This window comes from Primulina eburnea, chromosome 8, assembly GCF_022965805.1.
Source record: "Primulina eburnea isolate SZY01 chromosome 8, ASM2296580v1, whole genome shotgun sequence".
In the NCBI taxonomy this organism is placed as follows: domain Eukaryota; kingdom Viridiplantae; phylum Streptophyta; class Magnoliopsida; order Lamiales; family Gesneriaceae; genus Primulina; species Primulina eburnea.
In genome coordinates, this window is record NC_133108.1 from 44,377,379 (window position 1) to 44,401,769 (window position 24,391).

Genomic DNA, 24,391 nt, shown 5'->3' on the forward strand with positions numbered 1-24,391 from the left:
CCTCCCCCCTTGAGCTAGCTTTTGGGGTTGAGTTAGGTCCAAGTTCCAATCTTAACATGGTATCAGAGCCCGGGTTTCACCGCCACGCTCCAGATGTTCATTCCTGGGCGTGAGAGGTTGGAATAAATAACCTTTGAGTGATATATATGGGATTGGACAATCCTCCCCCCTTAAACTAGCTTTTGGGGTTGAGTTAGGTCCAAGTTCCAATCTTAACAATTTGTCAATCAAATTAAAGCTTGTTTCAGAAATTTCACAAACCTTGTACTTTTGCATGGTCTGACAAGTTAAACATCGGTGTGCAGAATACATCATTGAGAAAGGGGAATTGCGCTAAAACAAAATAAAAAATGTACCAAAAATCTTTTAACGGACTCATAATGGAGAGACTTGATAAGTTTGGCTTATATACCCGAGTCTCGATGGTTTTAACCAGCTTGCTGGGGTAATCTAATACGTGCACACTTTCTAGATCACGGCATTGAAGTAGCAGCCTCTCTGGGATCAAAGACATTAAAGTAGTGAAACTTGTTCAAAGAAACAATTAACTTTCAAAGAGGAGACACCAAGCTAGCCCTAAAGAATTTAAAAAAATACCCTGGATGTAAAATTCCACAAGAGTTAAGATTCAAGTAACTAAGGTTAGGACAATTCGACCACAAGCCCGCACCAAAAACCTCTTATTTAGGCCATAAAAAGAAACTCCATGCCAAGAACAAAAATAGAGAAGTTATAGTTGATAGGAACTCAAGTCCAAACCAGAAAAAACCCATAATTAAGCTTGGTTTCTTCAACTGGCTTTGCTTGATAATTAGCTTTTGGAGCATAAGGTGATGCTTGCTGTCGTGTGTTCTCTGTAATTCCGTGTCATTTTCCTCTGTGTTGGTAGATTTTTCAGGATTGGGATCACAGATGGTCATATCGCAGTCCATAAAGATAAGGCAGCTGGGCTGCAGCAAAGTGAATGCCACCTGTACGTATACAAAAAGCTTGACAATGTACTTAAGAGTCAACCATAAGGGTCTGAAAGAGGGGTATGAGATTACTTGAAAGTGATGATAGGACAAAGAGAAAGTAGAAGCTTCGACAATGTCTCAGGATAGGCATTGCAGATCATCCCTATCCCAGTATCACTAATGCTAGACCTGCAAATGAAATCCAGACGGAAAAACACTTTGTGGTCCTCATAATTGTCATTTCATAGTATGTATTTAGTAAATCGCATTCACTACAAAAAAACGGATCGCATAGCGACGGTTTTACATAAGCCGTCGCTAAATGTGCAACGGTTTTCTTTTAACCGTCGCTATATAGCGACGGTTTTAAATAGAACCGTCGCTAAATAAAATAAGCGACGGTTCACTACCACCCGTCGTTTTTTTAGCGATGGTGTATTGATTACCGTCGCTATTTTTGCAACTGTTTTCTATAAACTGTTGCTAATATTGCGACGGTATCATAAACTGTCGCAATTTATTGCGACGATTTTTAATAAAACCGTCGCTATGCAAAACAAGCGACTGTTGACAAAAAACCGTCGTTCGTGTAGCGACGGTTTACGAAATACTGTCGCTCATTTTGCGACGGTTTACTAAAAACCGTCGCTCATTTAGCGACAGATTCAAAATAACCGTCGCTATTATAGCGACAGTTTAACATAAAATGTCGATAATATTGCGATGTTTTAACCGCTAATAAAAATAAGCGACGGTGTTCTAAAAACCGTCGCTTTTTAGCAACGGTTTATAGTCAACCGTCGCTACTGTAACGACAGTTTTTTGGACAACTGTCGCTAATATTAGGCGACGGGTTTATACATGTCGCCATGTGCGATGGTATAATGCAACCCGTCGCAATATACGGCAACGAATAAACATAAACCGTCGCCGATCTCGAACGGCGACGGTTTTGTATGAACCGTCGCCGATCTAGATCGGAGACGGTTTTTGAAGAAGCCGTCGCTATTAGCGACGGTTAAAGACCTGTCCGTCGCAACTCGCGACGGTTTTCTCATAGCATGTCGCTATGATTCTATATATACCGAGGTTCGCGAACATTTTACATAAGCGATTTTCGTCTATCTCTGGTAGTAACGAATCTCTATAAATTTTCCGAAGTTTCGGTTTTTTATTTTGTACTAACTATTTCGTATTTATTTTGTAGATTTGCTACTCGATGCGATTTTTCAGCGTTACGTGGAATTGCATGTCTTCGCGCAACATCAGGTTTTAAAGCTTTTTTTTTACAGAAAAATAATACATAATTTTATTTTTTGCGTAGTAGTTTATTTGTGTCAATTTAATACATTACTTTTTGCGTAAATTTAATATCTTCGCGCACATCAAGTGCGACTTTCATTAAACACCGTCGCTATATTAAGCGACGGTTTTTATAAAAAAACCGCCGATTAATATAGCGACGGTTTTTATAAAAAAAACCGCCGATTAATATAGCGACGGTTTTTTAAAAACCGTCGCTTAATATAGCGACGAAACCGTCGCTTAATATAGCGACGGTGTGTAAAAACCGTCGCTTCATATAGCGACGATGTACTTATAACAGTCGCTTACATTAGCGACGGTCGGCATATAAACCGTCGCTAATGAGCGACGGTCTTCTTCAACAAAACCGTCGCTTATAGCGACGGGAGTTGATAAATCGTCGCTTTCAGAAAGCGACGCTAACTTCTGTTACGGACCGCCAAACCGTCGCTTTTACCTTTTAGCGACGGTTTATTTTTTTTTGTAGTGATCGAAATTATTAATGAAGAATTTGTGATCAAGTAAACAATCACTTCCACTAGCGACTGAAAAATGCCCACTTAGATCAAGCAAAATGGGAGTACTTGACATACCCAAATTTACCAGTCACGCGAAATAAAAATGCCAACCTCAAATTAGCAGCTGCAAGAGATAGAACTGAAGCATTTGAAAGCCGAATTGAAGTGAAACAATGTGGATATTTTTAAAGACTTATACTTAAATTAAATTTACATATCCACGAGGTTCGAAAGTTTCCATACTTGATTTTAGTTAAATTACGTGGTTGAAAGACTTGTATTTTAAATTAAATTTAATATCTTTTCGATGATATTTGTCATTCTCGTTCTAGAACTTTTAAATTGAACACTTTCCCAATTATAATGGATAAATATCATATTTTTGAAAAAGTAAAATAGTGATTATTTTTGTCTCAATCATCCAAAAACAATATATTTATGCTCTCGTTCCAAATATTTATTTATTATATTTTTCTCGAAAGGATAAAAAAATTAGTTACATATTTTAAAAAAATTAATAAAATAAATTAAATAATTTTGCAAAATAAAATAGTGTATTTAATTTAATTTATAGATGATTATTAGATTTAAATATAATTTAAATCATTAATGAAATTGATTTTTTAATTTCATCATATATCGATTTATAATAATTCACATATATATTAAATCATTTTAGTAATTTATGTACAAGTTATCAATTTATCAAACGTAGTATACCAAAAATAATTTTATTCCTAGATAATATTTTTTTCAAAACAAATTAACAATTTATTTCTTAAGCATCTAAATTTCGTCCCATCTCTCCCTCACTTCACTACATCTAAACCCTAGCTTGAGAGCCGCCGCTTCTGTTCTTCTCGGCAATTTGACCTACGGTAAGTACTTAGGTTCGTATTCATCGATGTCAAGTTTACTATTTTGTATCCGTCGTAATCATGTATTTTAATTTGTGAAGTCGGGGCGCTTGATGTTGTAGATGATGATTTTTGAAATTTTAAATCTGAAAACGGGTTATTAGTACGTACGTGATTGTGTTACCTAGCCTTGTTTCTGTGTTTCCTGGTATTAAATTAGAATTTTAGGTGAAAAATGTAATTTTTTCGTTCAATCTGAATCATGAAGGTGCAATTTATTGCGACGATTTTTAATAAAACAGTCGCTATGCAAAACAAGCGATGGTTGACAAAAAACTGTCGCTCCTGTAGCGACGGTTTACGAAACATCGTCGTTCATTTTACGACTGTTTACTAAAAACCGTCGCTCATTTAGCGACAGATTCAAAATAATCGTCGCTATTGTATCGACAGTTTAACATAAATTGTCGTTAATATTGCGATGTTTTAACCGCTAATAAAAATAAGCGACGGTGTTCTAAAAACCGTCGCTTTTTAGCAACGGTTTATAGTCAACCGTCGCTACTGTAACGACGGTTTTTTGGACAACTGTCGCTAATATTAGGCGACGGGTTTGTACCTGTCGCCATGTGCGACGGTATAATACAACCCGTCGCAATATACGGCGACGAATAAACATAAACCGTCGCCAATCGGCGACGGTGTTTGAAGAAGTCGTCGTTATTAGCGAAGTTGTGTACAACTTATCAATTTATCAAACTTAGTATACCAACAATAATTTTATTCCTAGATAATATTTTTTTTCAAAACAAATTAACAATTTATTTCTTAAGCATCTAAATTTCGTCTCATCTCTCCCTCACTTTACTACATTTAAACCCTAGCTTGAGAGCCGCCGCTTCTATTGTTCTCGGCAATTTGACCTACAATTTGACCTACGGTAAGTACTTAGGTTCGTATTCATCGATGTCAAGTTTACTAATTTGTATCCCTCGTAATCATGTATTTTAATTTGTGAAGTCGTGGCGCTGATTGTTGTAGATGATGATTTTTGAAATTTTAAAACTCGTGAGCTGAAAACGGGTTATTAGTACGTTTGTGAAGTCGGGGCGCTTGATGTTGTAGATGATGATTTTTGAAATTTTAAAACTCGTGAGCTGAAAACGGGTTATTAGTACGTACGTGATTGTGTTACCTAGCCTTGTTTCTCTGTTTCCTGGTATTAACTTAGAATTTTGCGTGAAAAATGTAATTTTTTCGTTCAATCTGAATCATGAAGTTGCAATTGATTGCGACGATTTTTAATAAAAGCGTCGCTATGCAAAACAAGCGACGGTTGACAAAAAACCGTCGTTCCTGTAGCGACGGTTTACGAAACAGCGATGCGACGGTTTACTAAAAATCGTCGCTCATTTAGCGACAGATTTTGAAATAAGCGACGGTGTTCTAAAAACCGTCGCTACTGTAACGACGGTTTTTTGGACAATTGTCGCTAGTATTGGGCGACGGGTTTGTACCTGTCGCCATGTGGTCGGTATAATACAACCCGACGCAATATACGACGACGAATAAACATAGCTTGATGTTATCGAATAAACATAGCTTCATAAACATATATTAGCGAATTTATGTACAAGTTATCAATTTATCAAACTTAGTATACCAAAAATAATTTTATTTTTAGATAATATTTTTTTCAAAACAAATTAACAATTTTTCTTAAGCATCTAAATTTCGTCACATCTCTCCCTCACTTCACTACATCTAAACCCTAGCTTGAGAGCCGTTGCTTCTGTTCTTCTCGGCAATTTGACCTACGGTAAGTACTTAGGTTCGTATTCATCGGTGCCAAGTTTACTATTTTGTATCCGTCGTAATAATGTATTTTAATTTGTGAAGTCGGGGCGCTTGATGTCGTAGATGATGATTTTTGAAATTTTAAAACTCGTGAGCTGAAAACGGGTTATAAATATGTACGTGATTGTGTTATCTAGCCTTGTTTCTGTGTTTCCTGGTATTAACTTAGAATTTTGCGTGAAAAATGTAATTTTTTCGTTCAATCTGAATCATGAAGGTGCAATTTATTGTGACGCTTTTTAATAAAACCGTCGCTATGCAAAACAAGCGACGGTTGACAAAAAACCGTCGCTACTTTAGCGACGGTTTACGAAACACCGTCTCTCATTTTGCAACGGTTTACTAAAAATAGTCGCTCATTTAGCGACAGATTCAAAATAACCGTCGCCATTGTAGCGACAATTTAACAAAAATTGTCGCTAATATTGCGACGTTTTAATCGCTAATAAAAATAAGCAACGGTGTTCTAAAAACCGTCGCTTTTTAGCAACGGTTTATATTCAACCCTCGCTACTGTAACGACGGTTTTTTTTTACAACTGTCGCTAGTATTAGGCGACGGGTTTGTACCTGTCGCCATGTGCGACGGTATAATACAACCCGTCGCAATATACGACGACGATTCGGCGACGGTTTTTATAAACCGTCGCAGATCGGCGACGGTTTTTGAAGAAGCCGTCGCTATTAGCGAATTTATGTACAAGTTATCCATTTATCAAACTTAGTATACCAAAAATAATTTTATTCCTAGATAATATTTTTTTCAAAACAAATTAACAATTTATTTCTGAAGCATCTAAATTTCGTCCCATCTCTCCCTCACTTCACTACATCTAAACCCTAGCTTGAGAGCCGCCGCTTCTGTTCTTCTCGGCAATTTGACCTACAATTTGACCTACGGTAAGTACTTAGGTTCGTATTCATCGGTGTCAAGTTTACTACTTTGTATCAGTCGTAATCATGTATTTTAATTTGTGAAGTCGGGGCGCTGATTGTTGTAGATGATGATTTTTGAAATTTTAAAACTCGTGAGCTGAAAACGGGTTATTAGTACGTACGTGATTGTGTTACCAAGCCTTGTTTCTATGTTTCCTGGTATTAACTTAGAATTTTGCGTGAAAAATGTAATTTTTTCGTTCAATCTGAATCATGAAGGTGCAACGGTTTACGAAACACCGTCGCTCATTTTGCAACGGTTTACTAAAAACCGTTGCTCATTTATCGACAAATTCCAAATAACGTCGCTATTGTAGCGACAGTTTAACATAAACTGTCGCTAATATTGCGACGTTTTAACCGCTATAAAAAATAAGCGACGGTGTTCTAAGAACCGTCGCTTTTTAGCAACGGTTTATAGTCAACCGTCACTACTGTAACGACGGTTTTTTGGACAACTGTCGCTAGTATTAGGCGACGGGTTTGTACATGTCGCCATGTGCGACGGTATAATACAACCCGTCGCAATATACGGCGACGAATAAACATAAACCGTCGCCGTTCGTCGACGGTTTTTGAAGAAACCGTCACTATTAGCGAATTTATTTACAAGTTATCAATTTGTCAACTTATTATACCAAAAATAATTTTATTCCTAGATAATATTTTTTTCAAAACAAATTAACAATTTATTTCTTAAGCATCTAAATTTCGTCACATCTCTCCCTCACTTCACTACATCTAAACCCTAGCTTGAGAGCCGCCGCTTCTGTTCTTCTCGACAATTTGACCTACGGTAAATACTTAGGTTCGTATTCATCGGTGTTAAGTTTACTATTTTGTATCCGTCGTAATCAAATATTTTAATTTGTGAAGTCGGGGAGCTTGATGTTGTAGATGATGATTTTTGAAATTTTACAACTCGTGAGCTGAAAACGGGTTATTAGTACGTACGTGATTGTGTTACCTAGCCTTGTTTCTGTGTTTCCTGGTATTAAGTTAGAATTTTGCGTGAAAAATGTAATTTTTTCGTTCAATCTGAATCATGAAGGTGCAATTTATTGCGACGATTTTTAATAAAATCGTCGCTATGCAAAACAAGCGACGGTTGACAAAAAACCGTCGCTCCTGTAGCGACGGTTTACGAAACACCGTCGCTCATTTTGCGACGGTTTACTAAAAACCGTCGCTCATTTAGCGACAGATTCCAAATAACGTCGCTATTGTAGCGACCGTTTAACATAAACTGTCGCTAATATTGCGACGTTTTAACCGCTATTAAAAATAAGCGACGGTGTTCTAAAAACAGTCGCTTTTTAGCAACAGTTTATAGTCAACCGTCACTACTGTAACGACGGTTTTTTGGACAATTGTCGCTAGTATTAGGCGACGGGTTTGTACATGTCGCCATGTGCGACGGTATAATACAACTCGTCGCAATATACGGCGACGAATAAACATAAACCGTCGCCGTTCGTCGACGGTTTTTGAAGAAACCGTCGCTATTAGCGAATTTATTTACAAGTTATCAATTTATCAGCTTATTATACCAAAAATAATATTATTCCTAGATAATATTTTTTTCAAAACAAATTAACAATTTATTTCTTAAGCATCTAAATTTCGTCACATCTCTCCCTCACTTCACTACGTCTAAACCCTAGCTTGAGAGCCGCCGCTTCTTTTGTTCTCGACAATTTGACCTACGGTAAGTACTTAGGTTCGTATTCATCGGTGCCAAGTTTACTATTTTGTATCCGTCGTAATAATGTATTTTAATTTGTGAAGTCGGGGCGCTTGATGTCGTAGATGATGATTTTTGAAATTTTAAAACTCGTGAGCTGAAAACGGGTTATAAATATGTTCGTGATTGTTTTATCTAGCCTTGTTTCTGTGTTTCCTGGTATTAACTTAGAATTTTGCGTGAAAAATGTAATTTTTTCGTTCAATCTGAATCATGAAGGTGCAATTTATTGCGACGATTTTTAATAAAACCGTCGCTATGCAAAACAAGCGACGGTTGACAAAAAACCGTCGCTCCTGTAGCGACGGTTTACGAAACACCATCGCTCATTTTGCGACGGTTTACTAAAAACCGTCACTCATTTAGCGACATATTCCAAATAACGTCGCTATTGTAGCGACAGTTTAACATAAAATGTCGCTAATATTGCGACGTTTTAACCGCTAATAAAAATTAGCGACGGTGTTCTAAAAACCGTCGCTTTTTAGCCACGGTTTTTAGTCAACCGTCACTACTGTAACGACGGTTTTTTGCACAACTGTCGCTAGTATTAGGCGAAGGGTTTGCACATGTTGCCATGTGCGACGGTATAATACAACCCGTCGCAATATACGGCGACGAATAAACATAAACCGTCGCCGTTCGTCGACGGTTTTTGAAGAAACCTTCGCTATTAGCGAATTTATTTACAAGTTATCAATTTATCAACTTAGTATACCAAAAATAATTTTACTCTTAGATAATATTTTTTTCAAAACAAATTAACAATTTATTTCTTAAGCATCTAAATTTCGTCACATCTCTCCCTCACTTCACTACATCTAAACCCTAGCTTGAGAGCCGCCGCTTCTGTTCTTCTCGACAATTTGACATACGGTAAGTACTTAGGTTCGTATTCATCAGTGTCAAGTTTACTATTTTGTACCCGTCGTAATCATGTATTTTAATTTGTGAAGTCGGGGCGCTTGATGTTGTAGATGATGATTTTTGAAATTTTAAAACTCGTGAGCTGAAAAAGGGTTATTAATATGTAAGTGATTGTGTTATCTAGCCTTGTTTATGTGTTTCCTGGTATTAACTTAGAATTTTGCCTGAAAAATGTAATTTTTTTGTTCAATCTGAATCATGAAGGTGCAATTTATTGCGACGATTTTTAATAAAACCGTCGCTATGCAAAACAAGCGATGGTTGACAAAAAACCGTTGCTCCTGTAGAGACGATTTACGAAACACCGTCGCTCATTTTGCGACAGTTTACTAAAAACCGTCGCTCATTTTGCGACAGATTCAAAATAACCGTCGCTATTATAGCGAAAATTTAACATAATTTGTTGCCAATATTGCGACGTTTTAACCGCTAATAAAAATAAGCAACAGTGTTCTAAAAACCGTCGCTTTTTAGCAACGATTTATAGTCAACCGTCACTACCGTAACGACGGTTTTTTGGACAACTGTCGCTAGTATTCGGCGACGAGTTTGTACCTGTCGCCATGTGCGACGGTATAATACAACCCGTCGCAATATACGGCGACGAATAAACATAAACCGTCGCCGATCTCGAACGGCAACGGTTTTGTATAAACCCTCGCAAATCGGCGACGGTTTTTGAAGAAGCCATCGCTATTAGCGAATTTATGTACAAGTTATCCATTTATCAAACTTAGTATACCAAAAATAATTTTATTCCTAGATAATATTTTTTTCAAACCAAATTAACAATTTATTTCTTAAGCATCTAAATTTCGTCTCATCTCTCCCTCACTTCACTACATCTAAACCCTAGCTTCAGAGCCGCCGCTTCTGTTCTTCTCGGCAATTTGACTTACGGTAAGTACTTAGGTTCGTATTCATCGGTGTCAAGTTTACTATTTTGTATCCGTCGTAATCAAATATTTTAATTTGTAAAGTCGGGGAGCTTGATGTTGTAGATGATGATTTTTGAAATTTTACAACTCGTGAGCTGAAAACGGGTTATTAGTACGTACGTGATTGTGTTACCTAGCCTTGTTTCTGTGTTTCCTGGTATTAACTTAGAATTTTCGTGAAAAATGTAATTTTTTCGTTCAATCTGAATCATGAAGGTGCAATTTATTGCGACGATTTTTAATAAAACCGTCGCTATGCAAAACCAGCGACGGTTGACAAAAAACCGTCGCTCCTGTAGCGACGGTTTACGAAACACCGTCGCTCATTTTGCGACGGTTTACCTTTAGCGACAGATTCAAAATAACAGTCGCTATTGTAGCGATGGTTTAATACAAACTGTCGCTAATATTGTGACGTTTTAACCGCTAATAAAATTAAGAGACGGTGTTCTAAAAACCGTCGCTTTTTAACAACGGTTTATAGTCAACCGTCGCTACTGTAAGGACGGTTTTTTGGACAAATATCGCAAATATTAGGCGACGGGATTGTACCGGTCGCAATGTGCGACGGTATAATGGAACCCGTCGCAATATATGGCGACGAATTTATCGCCCGATCTCGAACAGGGCGACGGTTGTGACAGGCGTCGCTTTTAGCGACGGAACTTACTGTATAAACCGTCGCCGATCTTGGTCGGCGACGGTTTTTGAGATGCGGTCGCTATTCGCGACGGTTATTGTCCTGTCTGTCGCAACTCGCTACGGTTTTCTCGTAGCCGTCGCTATTATTCTTTATATACCGAGGTTCGCGAACATTTTACATAAGCGATTTTCGTCTATCTCTGGTGGTAACGAATCTATAAATTTTTCCAAGTTTCGCTTTTTTATGTTATACTAACTATTTCATATTTATTTTGTAGATTTGCTACTCGGTGTGATTTTTCAGCGTGAAATTGCAAGTCTTCGCGCAACATCAGGTTTTAAATCTTTTTTTACAGAAAATTTAATACATAATTTTAATTTTTGTTAAATTACGTGGTTGAAAGACTTGTACTTTAAATTAAATTTAATATCTTTTCGATGATATTTGTCATTCTCGATCTAGAACTTTTAAATTGAACACTTTCCCAATTATAATGGATAAATATCATATTTTTGAAAAAGTAAAATAATGATTATGTTTGTCTCAATCATCCAAAAACAATATATTTATGCTCTCGTTACAAATATTTATTTATTATATTTTTCTCGATAGGATAAAAATAATTAGTTACATATTTTTAAAAAATTAATAAAATAAATTAAATAATTTTGCTAATAAAATAGTGTATTTAATTGAATTTATAGATGATTATTAGATTTAAATATAATTTAAATCATTAACGAAATTGATTTTTTAATTTCATCATATATATCGATTTATAAATAATTGATATATATATTAAATCATTTTAGTAATTTATGTACAAGTTATCAATTTATCAAACTTAGTATACCAAAAATAATTTTATTCCTAGATAATATTTTTTTTCAAAATAAATTAACAATTTATTTCTTAAGATCACTTCACTACATCTAAACCCTAGCTTGAGAGCCGCCGCTTTTGTTCTTCTCGGCAATTTGACCTACGGTAAGTATTTAGGTTCGTATTCATCGCTGTCAAGTTTACTATTTTGTATACGTCGTAATCATGTATTTTAATTTGTGAAGTCGGGGTACGTATGTGATTGTGTTACCTAGCCTTGTTTCTATGTTTCCTGGTATTAACTTAGAGTTTTGCGTGAAAAAAGTAATTTTTTCGTTCAATCTTAATCATGAAGGTGCACAACATCGAATTATATTTATTGGAGTTATTTCTATCTGTTTGCATTAGTATCTTAGTGTTTGACTTTTTTTTTGACTTAGCTGGATTGGATCTGTTGGCGCATTTTTTATGACGAGTTTGATTTCTCAAAACACTGTTCCCAAGGAGTCAACCAAGAAAAAGAAGAAGAGGGATAAAGATGAGGTTACATTTGCTCAAGCAGAGGAAGAAAGGTTTGAAGGTGGTCAAGAACTTGATTTGGATGTTACAAAGAATCAGAAGAGAAAACGTGGGAGAAAGGAAAAAGATGGCACAACGGAAATTGAACAGGAGAAGGAAATGAAGAAGCTGGAGAATTGTTTGTTTGGCTCCTTGTTCTCACCTCTTGAATTTGGGAAGGACGGTGAAGAAGAAGGCGGAGATGGGGTCGACAATGGCTCCACATTGTTTTTTACTGACAGGTCTGCGAATTGTGTGTTGTCTGTGTATGAAGAGGATGTGGAGATGAGTAAAAGAGGTGTTGAGGGAGGAGAGGGAAACAAGCAAAGAAAACCTGTTTGGGTGGATGAAGAGGAGGAGAAAATTACTGTAGATATATCTAAAGTTAACAGATTGCGCAAACTAAGGAAGGAAGAGAATGAAAGTGTGATTTCTGGATCTGCATACATAGCAAGATTGAGAGCGCAGCATGTTAAAATGAATCCAGGTACTGATTGGGCACGACCCAATGCACAGCTGAGAGATTATAGCTCTGATGATGATTCGGGTAAAGAAAGTGGGGTGGTGATGGCAAGTGGTTACGAGGATCCTGAAGATATTGATAATATCCTGAGAACAAATGGAGATCTTGTTGTAAAGCGGGGTATGAAACTATTACCTGGCCTTCTCGAGTACTCGAAACTGATAGATGCAAATGTGAAGGATCCTTCGAAAGCTCCAATAAATTCCGTTCAGTTCCACAATAACGCACAGTTGCTGCTTGTTGGTGGATTGGATCGGAAATTAAATTTCTTTCAAATTGATGGAAAGAAGAATGAAAAGATCCAAAGCATATTCCTTGAAGACTGTCCAATCAGAAATGCCTCTTTTTTACCCGATGGATCTCAGGTTATCATATCGGGAAGAAGAAAGTTTGCTTATAGCTTTGATTTAATCAAGGCCAGGGTGGATAAAATAGGCCCTCTCACGGGAAGGGAGGAGAAAAGCTTGGAGTCATTTGAAGTTTCCCCTGATTCAAATATCATTGCTTTTCTTGGCCATGAAGGGTATATCTTATTAGTTTCATCCAAGACCAAGGAACTCATCGGAACCCTGAAAATGAATGGAACTGTTCGATCAGTAGCATTCACTAAAGATGGACAGCGATTGCTCAGTTCTGGTGGTGATGGCCGGATTTACCACTGGGATGTAAGAACTATGTCTTGCTTTCATATAGGTATAGATGAAGGTTGCATAAATGGTTCAGCTCTGTGTACTTCCCCAGTTGGAAATTTGTTTGCTGCTGGTTCAGATAGTGGTATCGTTAATGTTTATGATAGAAATGAATTCTTGGGTTCGAAGAAGAAACCACTCAAAGCAATAGAGAACTTGACAACTAAGGTTGATTTTGTGAAATTTAACCCCGATGCCCAAATTCTTGCTATCAGCTCTAGAATGAAGAAGAACAGCTTGAAGCTGATTCATGTTCCATCATTCACTGTTTTCTCAAACTGGCCTCCATCAAACAGGACGTTGCAGTATCCAACCTGTATGGACTTCAGTCCGCATGGGGGTTTTATGGCAATGGGTAATGCTGCTGGAAAAGTGCTGTTGTACAAGCTGCATCACTACCACCAGGCATGATATATTTGGCGGTTGTCGTTCGAACGAGTTTTAATTTTTGTAGGAAGGGTTTTTGCTAGTAATTTATATGGATTCCGAAAATGCTACCTCTTCGAGGTGGTTATCCTTGAAATGTTTTTATTTCCTTGAGTATTCAGAAAATGCTACGGTTCTTTGAAATGATAGTACTTTTACTGATACTTGCCAGAAGGGTTGATCTTGAAATCGTGATATGTTTCATCCCATCTCATTACTTTGAATTCAGTTCAAAGTGGATATTTATGTATTCATGGCTTGCCAACTATTCAAATTTCAATCGTGTGCATAACCTGAGAACTTTAACTATGTATTTCCACTCTGAAAACTGCTGTGGTCCGAATATATATAAAGTCAAAAACATACAAGCAGCAACTTGATTGCTTCTTAACCAGGGACGTGCTCGTCCCTTCCACTCAGACACATTTGATAGGCACGCCATCTCATAACCGCCCGCCCAATGATGGACCGATTCCCCAACCTTAGACCAGCCGACCTCATATGGGTTATTTGAACAGTTTGCTTTGGGTTTCGAAGTCTCGACTCTTGACCTCCGAATTCTCGATAGCCTGCATAGGATAAGCCTGATCCTGTACCCAAGCAAAAAAGTGAGGGCCTAAAACCGATCTGTTGATGAAATCATACTGCCTCAAGAACTTCACATGACATCTCACCTCTATCTTTGAACATCCTATATAATCCCTATATATTATAAGTGTTTTAATTATGATAATTATTAAAAAAGAACATTATATTATGAAATCAACACACAAATTTTTTCTGACATCTTTTTATATCTAAATTAGTTTCAGAGTTTTTTCAGAAATTTTAAAACTAGTCTGTTTAATAAAGTTTTTAAAATTTTTGAAAAGAATAAATAGAAAGGATAATGATAAATATAACATTGTGTATAAATTGTTCGAATCCAAATTAATAAAATTAATTGTAACTAATTATTTACTAATGAATAATTAATAGCGCGATGACATATGAGGATCCACATTACACAACATAGAGGAAGGATAGTACCACCAAATTTTGGCATGTTATGGCTAAAATAAATTCAACGTTAAAAATATGTTACACCCGATTAAAATATATTGTTAAACAAGGAGTGGAAATTTACATTAAAATTGCTTTAAAAAATGAGAAACAAATATGCATAAAAAATGTGACGCTTACAAAATTTCATACATGAAACTTCTGATTCCCGACCTAGTTATTTGTGGATATGCAACTTTGAAGGAAAGGATGCTCATACTTGACGTGTTTTTTCCAGAAGAGCTTGTACTTCTCAAGCCCGATATCTAACCATGGCTTCAAGTTTCCATCATAATGTATGACCGCAGCCTGCTCTATGTCCTCCTGCCTCACATTGGAGTCACAACCCAACCCGAGCAGCTGCCATTTCTTATTTAAAGGAACTGTATGTCCATAGAACGTGATCCATCCAATGGGCAAGCTTCCTGCTTTCCACAATGGCCGATCATTGCCCTGTGAAACGATGTTAATATGTTAAACTTTGTGAACGCCATTGTATTAAAGATTGAGACAGGAAGCAAGCGACCGGGTGCAGGTCCAAATTTTCTAAAGATGGGGATGAGGTGGGGTACGTGAAAAGATTTTGGAGGGCTAACAATTGCAGTTTAAGAAAAAGTGCACATAAAATTTCAAATTTTCTGTCTGGTCGACTTTCTATGACATCTTCCCCTGGTAGTAAGTATTATCTACTCACCAATCGAAGGTACTTGTGATAAACTTGGGTTAAACTTCGTTGTCTCCATTGTTGTAGATCGAACAGGTTCATCCCAAAGGCCCACGTGCATGTGTTGGCATCAAATCTGTTTGCTAGTATGGGGTCTGTGAAATTGATGAACATATCCATACGGCGGAATGAAGGCTCCCCTTCATCGCATGTGCGAACAGCACCGTTTACCCTGCCTCGCATTTTCATGCTCCAGAGTTTTGTTAAATCTTTTCTCACCACCACATCGTGATCAAGAAGGACGATCTTATTCAAATGAGGAAAAATATCTGGTAAATAAAATCGAAGGTGGTTCAGCTCAGAAGTGTATCGTTGATCAACAGAAGCTTCCTTCTTCGTGGTTACATCGTATTTGGTTGATAACCATTGAAAACTGTCTGCGCTCTCAACATGGACGGTAGCTTTGCCGGGAGGATTTGATAAGAACCACATTGACAAAGATGGGAAGTTAAGCGAATCTGTCACTATATGAAATACTATTCTTCCGGGTTCCTGTCAAGTAAAGAAAATTTGGTTGCATTATAGTATCAGATTCATATGCATGACTGAGAAGCAACATCGAGCCATTACTAATAACCCAAGACACCAATAAGCGCTAAACTACTTTGCTGTCACCATCACTTGTTTTCGTGACATTAAGGTTTTGCAGAGCATTCAAATAGTATTTAAAGTATAGTGCATAAACAAAATATAAATGCTTTATATATATTTTATTTTTGCACAAAATGTATTCTAATCAAAATAGCATCAAACCTTCAATTTTTTGAGAAAAAAAACTATCATCATTTTTCTCAAAAATAAAAATACCTATCATCATGGTAGTCAAGTTACTCGGCTCAAGTCTCAACTAATGAATCCCTTTACCAATGAAGTAGTTAAGCGAAGGAATAATATATATAACATGGTTAGTGGTTATTTTTAAAAAATAAAGAAAATATAAAGACAGAGAAACAATAGAAAAAACCGGATATCCTTCTTAGATTAAAAGTTATATTTCCCTGTATAATTTTACAATCAACATGCCATTAAAGATTTTAGTCATGTTACACAGAAGAATTTAAAATTAGAAGAGAGAAGCATGCCCAAAACTATTAGATCTTCCAATTAGACTCTTCCCTTAATTCCAAATTTTCTCCATAACCAGAACATTCCCAATTTTTTTTCAATTAAATTTGCTCAAAGTTTTGAATGAATAATAGGAAAGAAAATGGAAACATGTGTCACCAGGAAGAAAGAGCAGCAAAGCAGACCACTTACCCTAGCCATCGAAACAGTTGAGTTCACAACAACTGAACAAGCCAATATATTGTCAGAGAAAACAGCGAAGTGATAAAGATCAGGATCTTGTCGTTTACGTTTGTTAGGGAACTCCCTCTCCTCGGGTTCCAAAGCATAATATTCAGCAGTCAATCTCATAGAAAGGCAGTGAAGACCTTTAGGGATGGTTCTTCCACCAAGTTCTTTAAGAAAATTTTCTTGAGTCCGGTGTGTCCTGACCTGCTCTTCAGCATTATATGTCATAGCACGAAGTTTTTTCACCATAGCAGTGCAATCAGGGTATATACGACTAGCTTTCAACAAAGTAGAATCCATGGCTTTCATTTTCTGTAAAGCACTGAAGAAGCAGTCTTAATTTATCTTTAACCTTAATGAATTTTCATAGAACAGTAGCTTGTTAGTCCACCAAGTTAAAACCTATTATATATAATTCCATGGAGTGAAATATCATAATAAAACTAACATATAATTTGGTTTATTTATCAGTATAGAAGTTGCTGTTTTAGCTTTTCTGCAAGAGCCTCGAGAGAAAGCACTAACAAGCCAAATATACTATCAATTGACTAAATATTAAAATCTTTTCCAGGATAAATAAGGGAGATCAAAACACCAAGCCAATTTAATGGAGATCTAGAAAAATAAGGAAATAATAGCAATCGCCTTTAAATATGAGGTTTGAGATCTTGAAACTGGTTTAATACATGACCAACTGACTATAAATGGATTGCCAGAAAACAACCATTCTAAAACTACAACTAACATCCAATTCTTGGAAAATGAAAGGCAAAATTTTGTTTGGTATATTAGAACTATAAAATGTTTACCAAGCCATCCAACATCACTTACAAGTTTTCTGAACGATAGTAGTGGCTATCATACATAACAATGAATGTTGCTTGTCACTATCGCAAATCAAGTTATTTCACTCAACTATAAAAAGCTCTTTTGGCATGGATGAAATGTAAAGACTGAGGAAAATGCTATACCTTCGAGACACACGGTAATCTTTAGTGCATTGACTCATGGCTCGCTGAACATCTTTAATTCGAAGTTTCAATTCTTTCACAAAATGAGAACTGCCATTTGCCGGTGAAAAATTTAAGTATGCTTTGGCCTTAACCACCTGGTCTTTCATCTCCTTTAACTTCTCATCTAGTATCCTCCTTGACATGTTAGGTGCATCCGTGTTGTTTGGAACTGTGTCTAAACGGGACATTTCCTTTATCAAGCAAAAGAAAAATGAAGGATTATTTGGGGAACACAATGGAGCTACAAGGAAATGAGAAAGAGAAGGAAAGGAGACACCCCTCCACCCACCCAAAAAATAAAATAAAATAAAATAACAAAATGAAAAGTTATATTACATTTCACAGAGCAACGAGAAGACTTTCTATGAACACGCACCCCCAACGAACAATGGTTAAATAAAGAAATATGCAATGGCTTTTTATGAACAAGCACCCCAACGAACAATGGTTAAATAAAGAAATATACATTGGGGTGAAGGTATGAAAGAACATGAACAAATAAAACAGCATGATCTCATCCTTGAACTCATGGCACCTGAGGCATATAATAAATTTACTACATGGCATGATCCCAGCCATCATAAACGAGACAAAATGGAGCAGTTCAAAGGAGGATCATCAGTGCTTCTTATATCGTAGTGAAAATGTTAGATTCACTGCCCCTTCATGATCCAACTTAAAACAAAATTCCGGAAACTTAAAGCATATGTTATGTGAACTGTAACGAGTGATCCTATATGTATGCCAAGGGTATATGAAATTTTTCATGATCCATAAGTTTAAATAGAACAATGAAACAAAAAATTATGAATATAAAGGCATTTAGATCAACCAGATTATTGTACCTTAGTTCCACGCAAATCCTCCTGCTGCCTTTTCTGCATACCATCTTTTGAATCAGATCTGGCAGCTGAATTTGCAACAAGATCATAGTCAAATGTGATTCAAAATTCTATGAAAAAAACAATATTTAATCTTCAAAAATCACATATGAACAATACCAACCATTATTTACTGAAAAGTCAGCACCATCTGCAGAAACTCTAGAATCAACAGATCTTTTTTCCTCATCAGAACTAAAACTAACTCCAGAATTTGAGGTATTATCTTTGTATACCACTAGGAGTGGTTCTTTCAAGCCTTCACTATCCTCCTAACAACAAGATCACAATTAGGAATAATTAAAAAAAATAAACTAATACATGACATCTGTTAAACGAATTAGGCATACCGCATATAGTTGGTTACCTGCTCTATTAGATTAAGAGTGTGAGCCTCTGCTCGGCGTTTCTGTACAAGAAAAATATGCAGCATAAATTACTTCAGCTTTTTATATATAAAAAAAACTCACATTCAGATGCTAAAATCTTCGAAGTTTGAGACTCGTGAGTGAATTGATGCTGCATACTATTGATGAGGGAAAAAAATAGTGAACCAAATCCAAACACTAAGTCATTTGAAAAAGTGATATCTTGATTCATAATTCTTAAAACTTTCGCAACCTTCGTCAACTGCTAGAAGAAAGTGGGAGAAGAAAGTCAAAGTCTAGGCAACTACGCTTTCAACAGAAGGAATCAAATAACATAATCCACATCAAAGCAAACAAATGCAAGATCAATTCACCAACTGCTACAACAAATATTTTAACACCACAGAGATACATATGCAAAAAAAAAAAAAAAAACCGTCTGCGCATCAGCTAAACAATAATATAACTAATCAGTCAAGCTCCAAATAAGAGAAATTCATACAATGATTGACAAATCTTCCACGAATTCTTTGGACACTGCAACAAGAGAAGAACAGGGAAAATCACAAACCATAATAAACCCCACCAAAAAAAACACACAACACACGTGCCAAAAAAACCACTCGCCTTCGTAATTAATATGCTTGAGCCTATGAGACAGTAGAAAAACATGAACAAAAACAGAAAAACCAAGCAACGAGAGGATCAAAATCCTCGTACATCTACGAAATGCCCTCATCAGTTTCCTCCACACGATCGGGCTAATCAAAAACCACTTGCATCAGAAACCGAAAAATCATCCTACGCATTTGCTTCTCAGATTCCCAAAAAACAGCAAAAACCAAATATATAAAAAAATTCCGATGAAATTAGAGTATTTCCTCGTTTATTCGCGAAAAACAACAAGATCCACGGAGAATACTTGTGTATACTGTCAACTCAAATCAAATGGAATCGAATTGGAAATAAATTTTTTGTATTAAGCGACGAAGGCGGGTAGGCGTGGAGGTGGCACGTTCATATCAAGAAAAGGAATAAATAAATTGTTAATTAACTTTAATTTATTAAATGTATGATTACGTGATATGTCTAAATGTCTATATATATATATATATATAATATATATATATATATATAAATAACATATTAGTTTTGAGTAGGTCTTTTGTGAGACGAAAGATGGGTCAACCCTATCGATATTCACAATAAAAAATAATACTCTTAGAATACAAATTAATATTTTTTCATGAATGACTCAAATAAGATATTTGTATCACAAACTACGACTCGTGACATCGTCTCACACAAGTTTTGTCATCAGTTTTTGTCTACAATAGAATGTTTTCATCAAAATAATAAATCAATAATAAAAATATCACGAATATCGAAATATATGTACTATAATAAATGATTGAAAACATTTAATTTTATACAATTTTTATTCATAAAAAAATCAAATGTGAATCCGAAAATATTTGAAAACATAAATGTCAATTATTGTTCGTACTGATTATATTAATCTTGTATTAGTTTAAAATTGAATTTAATTAATTCTTATATCTATTCAAAAATAATTTATGAATTATATGTTTTTATTTTTTTTATACAAATTGAAACTAAACTCCATTAAAAACATAAAAAATTTTAAATTTTTCCATTAATTTATTTAATTTGTATATGGTTTTGTGTTAATATGATATATTTAGTTTTTATTATAAACTATATAAATAATTCAGTCTGATTTTTACATCACATTCAAACAATCAATTTTCAATCAGAATAATAAAAATGGGTGCAATGTTCAGTATCACCCTTAAGTTGAATCATTCAAAAATATATTTAGAAGTTAAACTCTGATTAGTTCGTTGATATGATCTACCTACATATATAAATAATAGATATTTCACTTTAAAATGTATTTTTCATCATCAAGAAATTATTATTTTTTCTCATACATTTTATTTTTTGATATTAGGGGTATTATTTTCTTTATTTTATAGAATTCATAATATTTGAAACAAATAGGAAATAAATAAGTAACTAAATGTGAATTATTTTTCAATTTATTTTTAAAAATTCAAATTTAAATATGATGTTCTTTGAAAATATAAACGACATTTGAGTATTCATTTATTATATCATTCTATTTAATTTTGATTATGATTTCGAGTTGTGTGTTAACTTTATATATTTAATTTCTACTGCTCTCTATTATACTAAATAAAAGATAAAGTTTTTATATAATATTACGTTTTTCAATTTTTGTAAAGAGTATCGTAGATTTTTATTATACTAACGACTCATAAATTATTATTATTGTTATGTATCTTAATAGAACTTTAATATATGTATCTTAATAAATTTAATATAAATATTTTTACATATCCATAAATTAATTAAATTTTTAATCAAAATTTATTTATCTAACAAATGACAAAAAATTGATTTTTTGAAAAATATTTATTTATTGTTTAAATTCTGATAAACAAAATAATATATGAGTTTTTAAATATTTTTTTCTATTCTTTTTACTAATAATAGTTTCACTTAACTAAGATAAATAAGTCAATTTAACGACATTATATTGTTACCATCATTTGAGTTTTATCTCAAATTACATAAATATGATATAATAATTTTTTATCATATATTTAAAATTTAAATATAGTCATTATATTATTTTTCTAAATAATTTAAAATAATATTCAAATACTAATGCTTATTAATTTTAATAATAAATTATGTAATTCGTACATCGCACTAATTATATTAAAGTTTCAGATAAAATAGAAACAACGAGGCAAATATATGAATATTAAAATTTCAAATAAAGCGGAAACAACTGGCAAATATAAGAGAATCGACTCCACAATGCTGGCATGTGATTTGTATGTCCTTTTTTGTTGGCAAATTAGGTTAAAAGTAATATTTTGATTTGATTTAAATAACTTAATCATAATTTTAATTCAATTGCTTTTGTATTTTATGCTGCACAAATATGAATGTATGATATAACAATTTCAGTTACGAAAGTAATTGCCGTTAATAGATCTTTTGTGATACAGTTTCACATATATTAATCATTTAATTTGAAAATGAGACGATAAATGATGTAAAATATCTGGATAACATAATTATTTATAACTTTAATTAATTGTAGATGTTGGTTGATTAATAATGTGTAAATAATTAATGACTCATCATTCATACCAAACGGTACTAACTTATGCTAGATGTATGTTATTGAGATAATTGTGTGTCATACCCTCGTGAAAATCTCGTTGAGCTAATACCTCATTGTGTAACGGTTTTGAATATTTCAGTCCATTTGTTAATAAGCAAATTGTGTTAATACCTTTGTGAAATTTCGTATTGAGTTAATACCCTTATATAATTTATTTGAAATTTTAGTTCATATGTTATATTTTTTTGAGAATGCATACCTCTGTCTTTACTAGAAAATCATGTCAAATAAATACTCATAAACGTTTTTCGCGTATTTCATTTTTTTCACGTTCAATGCATGAGTAATTGACGCCATTAAATCGAAACAATTGTGACAAAGCATGAGAAACTTTCAAAGGGGTATTGACACAATTTGAGTATTAACAGAGAGGCTGAAATACTCAAATTAGTAGAGTACTAGCTCAACGAGAATTTCACGGGAATATTTGACACAATTATCCCGTATTTATTGGTTGTCTTATAATTGTTCGGGTAATATTGCTTGTAATTCATATATATGTTGTGATTAAATATTTTGTTGATTGTCTGATTTTTTTCATGGAGTATAGCTTTTTATCGTCAATAAATTTTTTATTGTTATATACTTATAGTGTGATACTTAATGATAATGTTGCGTAGTGTCACTCTCGGTCGATACAATCTATAGCTCGATCTTTTTTATTGTTTTGTTTAATTATATTTACATTTACGAGTTTACGATCTTTTTTAAACATAAATCACAAAATTATATGTAATGAATGTCCACCCTCGAACTTCTTTCCATTTTTTAATGCATGCTCAATTGCTTACTAGCTAACATGTAAGGGCGAAGACAGGATTCAAAAATACTTCTGAACATGTCCTGGGTTAGACACTAATATAGATGAATATTTGATTAAAATTGAAATAATCGGATTTTTTTCGGCAAACCGAACCGAACAAACTTTACTACAAAAACCTAATAAACCAAACCGAACTTTTATTTTTTTAAAAAATCAAGTTTTAATGAAAAAATGCATTATAAAATCGAATTAAATAAAGTTAAATTTTGTTTATTAAAAAAAATATTTTTAAGTCTAGTTCAATTGTCTAGTAAAATTTTATTAGAAATTTATAATATTTATATACTAATAAATTTATTATAAAATTTAATAATATAATATATATACATATTTTTTTATTATAAAAGTTTAATCTGTTTGATTAACAAAAATTTATATTAAAATCTAAAACCAAATCGAACCTAACTAACAAATGTTTTAAAAAACTAAATTGGAACTTCCAAATAATCTGAAACCACTTTAAAAATTAATCCACTTTGATCCATTATTCTGTTGAAAACTATATTTTGCTTACCTCTTGATCTGAATTGTATCTGTCCTTACTTTGAATCCAAACTTGAATTTTCAAATTTTTTTAATTCTTAAGAATCATTCATATCAAAGACAAAACTCAGTTAACATCAGTTTTTAAAACCAATTGTTAAAAAAGTCAAAGTTAATTTTAAATTTCAACTTATATTAAGTCTTTCAACTCTTTGATCGAAATGCGACAAAAATCACATTTAATTATATGTATTTCTAGAAGACCGTTTTTTAAATTCTTCATAGTTTAAAATTTTTTTCCCATATTTACATCATTACGGTAGGGCTAAAAAATACTAAAAAAATAAAATAAAACTAAAAAAATAACCAAAAATTAAAACTACTAATTTTTTTATTAAAAAATAATTGGATGGGGCTCGAGCCCTCAAGGGTGACTCCGCCGTCGCTAACATGTTATTTCTATATATATATTAATAACCATTTTTCAACCATATTTTTTGAAATCTTCATAATCTATTCTATCAATAATAATTAAATCTCGTGAACCGTTTGTATCGATCTATAGTTTGTAATTAATAATATTGGTAGAATTCATGCGTCATACATGCTGAATAAGAATTTTATATCTTTTAATTGATTAATTATGTAAGACCTCGAAAATAAAATAGTATTGATGGTATTTTCGTAAATAATTTGAAAAATATTCAATTTATTTTGATGGTATTTTTGTAAATAAGTTGAAAAATAATGAATTGATTTAAGGACAAAATGATAATTCATGACATATTTTTGTCTTATGAAGTTCAAGTGATTTGAAATTTGG

At 33.8% G+C, this 24,391-nt stretch overlaps 2 protein-coding genes across 12 annotated transcripts; one reads left to right on the forward strand and one right to left on the reverse strand.

The window, feature by feature from the left end:
• The first annotated feature begins 2,061 nt into the window (after nucleotides 1–2,061).
• On the forward strand, nucleotides 2,062–13,862 carry LOC140840193 (U3 small nucleolar RNA-associated protein 18 homolog). Of its 7 annotated transcripts, XM_073207378.1 has the most exons (3): nucleotides 8,978–9,019; nucleotides 9,970–9,999; nucleotides 11,943–13,862. In XM_073207378.1, the coding sequence occupies exon 3, from the start codon at nucleotides 11,971–11,973 to the stop codon at nucleotides 13,681–13,683; it is 1,713 nt and encodes a 570-aa protein (XP_073063479.1). In that variant the 5' UTR covers nucleotides 8,978–9,019; nucleotides 9,970–9,999; nucleotides 11,943–11,970; the 3' UTR covers nucleotides 13,684–13,862. The 7 variants fall into 7 exon arrangements, with proteins under 7 accessions (XP_073063475.1, XP_073063476.1, XP_073063482.1 ...); XM_073207374.1 differs by lacking the exons at nucleotides 8,978–9,019; nucleotides 9,970–9,999 and adding an exon at nucleotides 2,062–2,225; XM_073207375.1 differs by lacking the exons at nucleotides 8,978–9,019; nucleotides 9,970–9,999 and adding an exon at nucleotides 3,552–3,657.
• Nucleotides 13,863–13,957: 95 nt separating this feature from the next.
• On the reverse strand, nucleotides 13,958–20,022 carry LOC140840192 (probable galacturonosyltransferase 6). 5 transcript variants are annotated; one of them, XM_073207368.1, is made up of 10 exons: nucleotides 19,646–20,022; nucleotides 19,521–19,555; nucleotides 19,018–19,059; nucleotides 18,775–18,922; nucleotides 18,615–18,679; nucleotides 17,728–17,960; nucleotides 16,721–17,078; nucleotides 15,434–15,955; nucleotides 14,960–15,192; nucleotides 13,958–14,288 (listed from the first exon to the last, which is right to left on the reverse strand). In XM_073207368.1, the coding sequence occupies exons 1-10, from the start codon at nucleotides 19,755–19,757 to the stop codon at nucleotides 13,964–13,966; spliced, it is 2,073 nt and encodes a 690-aa protein (XP_073063469.1). In that variant the 5' UTR covers nucleotides 19,758–20,022; the 3' UTR covers nucleotides 13,958–13,963. The 5 variants fall into 5 exon arrangements, with proteins under 5 accessions (XP_073063469.1, XP_073063473.1, XP_073063472.1 ...); XM_073207371.1 differs by having other exon boundaries at nucleotides 14,135–14,288; nucleotides 14,893–15,192; nucleotides 19,646–20,019; XM_073207370.1 differs by having other exon boundaries at nucleotides 14,138–14,288; nucleotides 14,914–15,192; nucleotides 19,646–20,019.
• Between the last annotated feature and the right edge of the window lie 4,369 nt (nucleotides 20,023–24,391).

Coding starts and splice junctions, on each gene's coding strand:
- LOC140840192 (XM_073207368.1), bottom strand. CDS start 19,757: ATGAGGGCATTTCGTAGATGTACGAGGATTTTGATCCTCTCGTTGCTT. Junction 17,079..17,727: donor GATTACCGTGTGTCTCGAAG/GTATAGCATTTT, acceptor CTGCTTCTTCAG/TGCTTTACAGAAAATGAAAG. Junction 15,956..16,720: donor CAACTGTTTCGATGGCTAGG/GTAAGTGGTCTG, acceptor TTTACTTGACAG/GAACCCGGAAGAATAGTATT.
- LOC140840193 (XM_073207374.1), top strand. CDS start 2,176: ATGCGATTTTTCAGCGTTACGTGGAATTGCATGTCTTCGCGCAACATC. Junction 2,226..11,942: donor ATGTCTTCGCGCAACATCAG/GTTTTAAAGCTT, acceptor TTTTTGACTTAG/CTGGATTGGATCTGTTGGCG.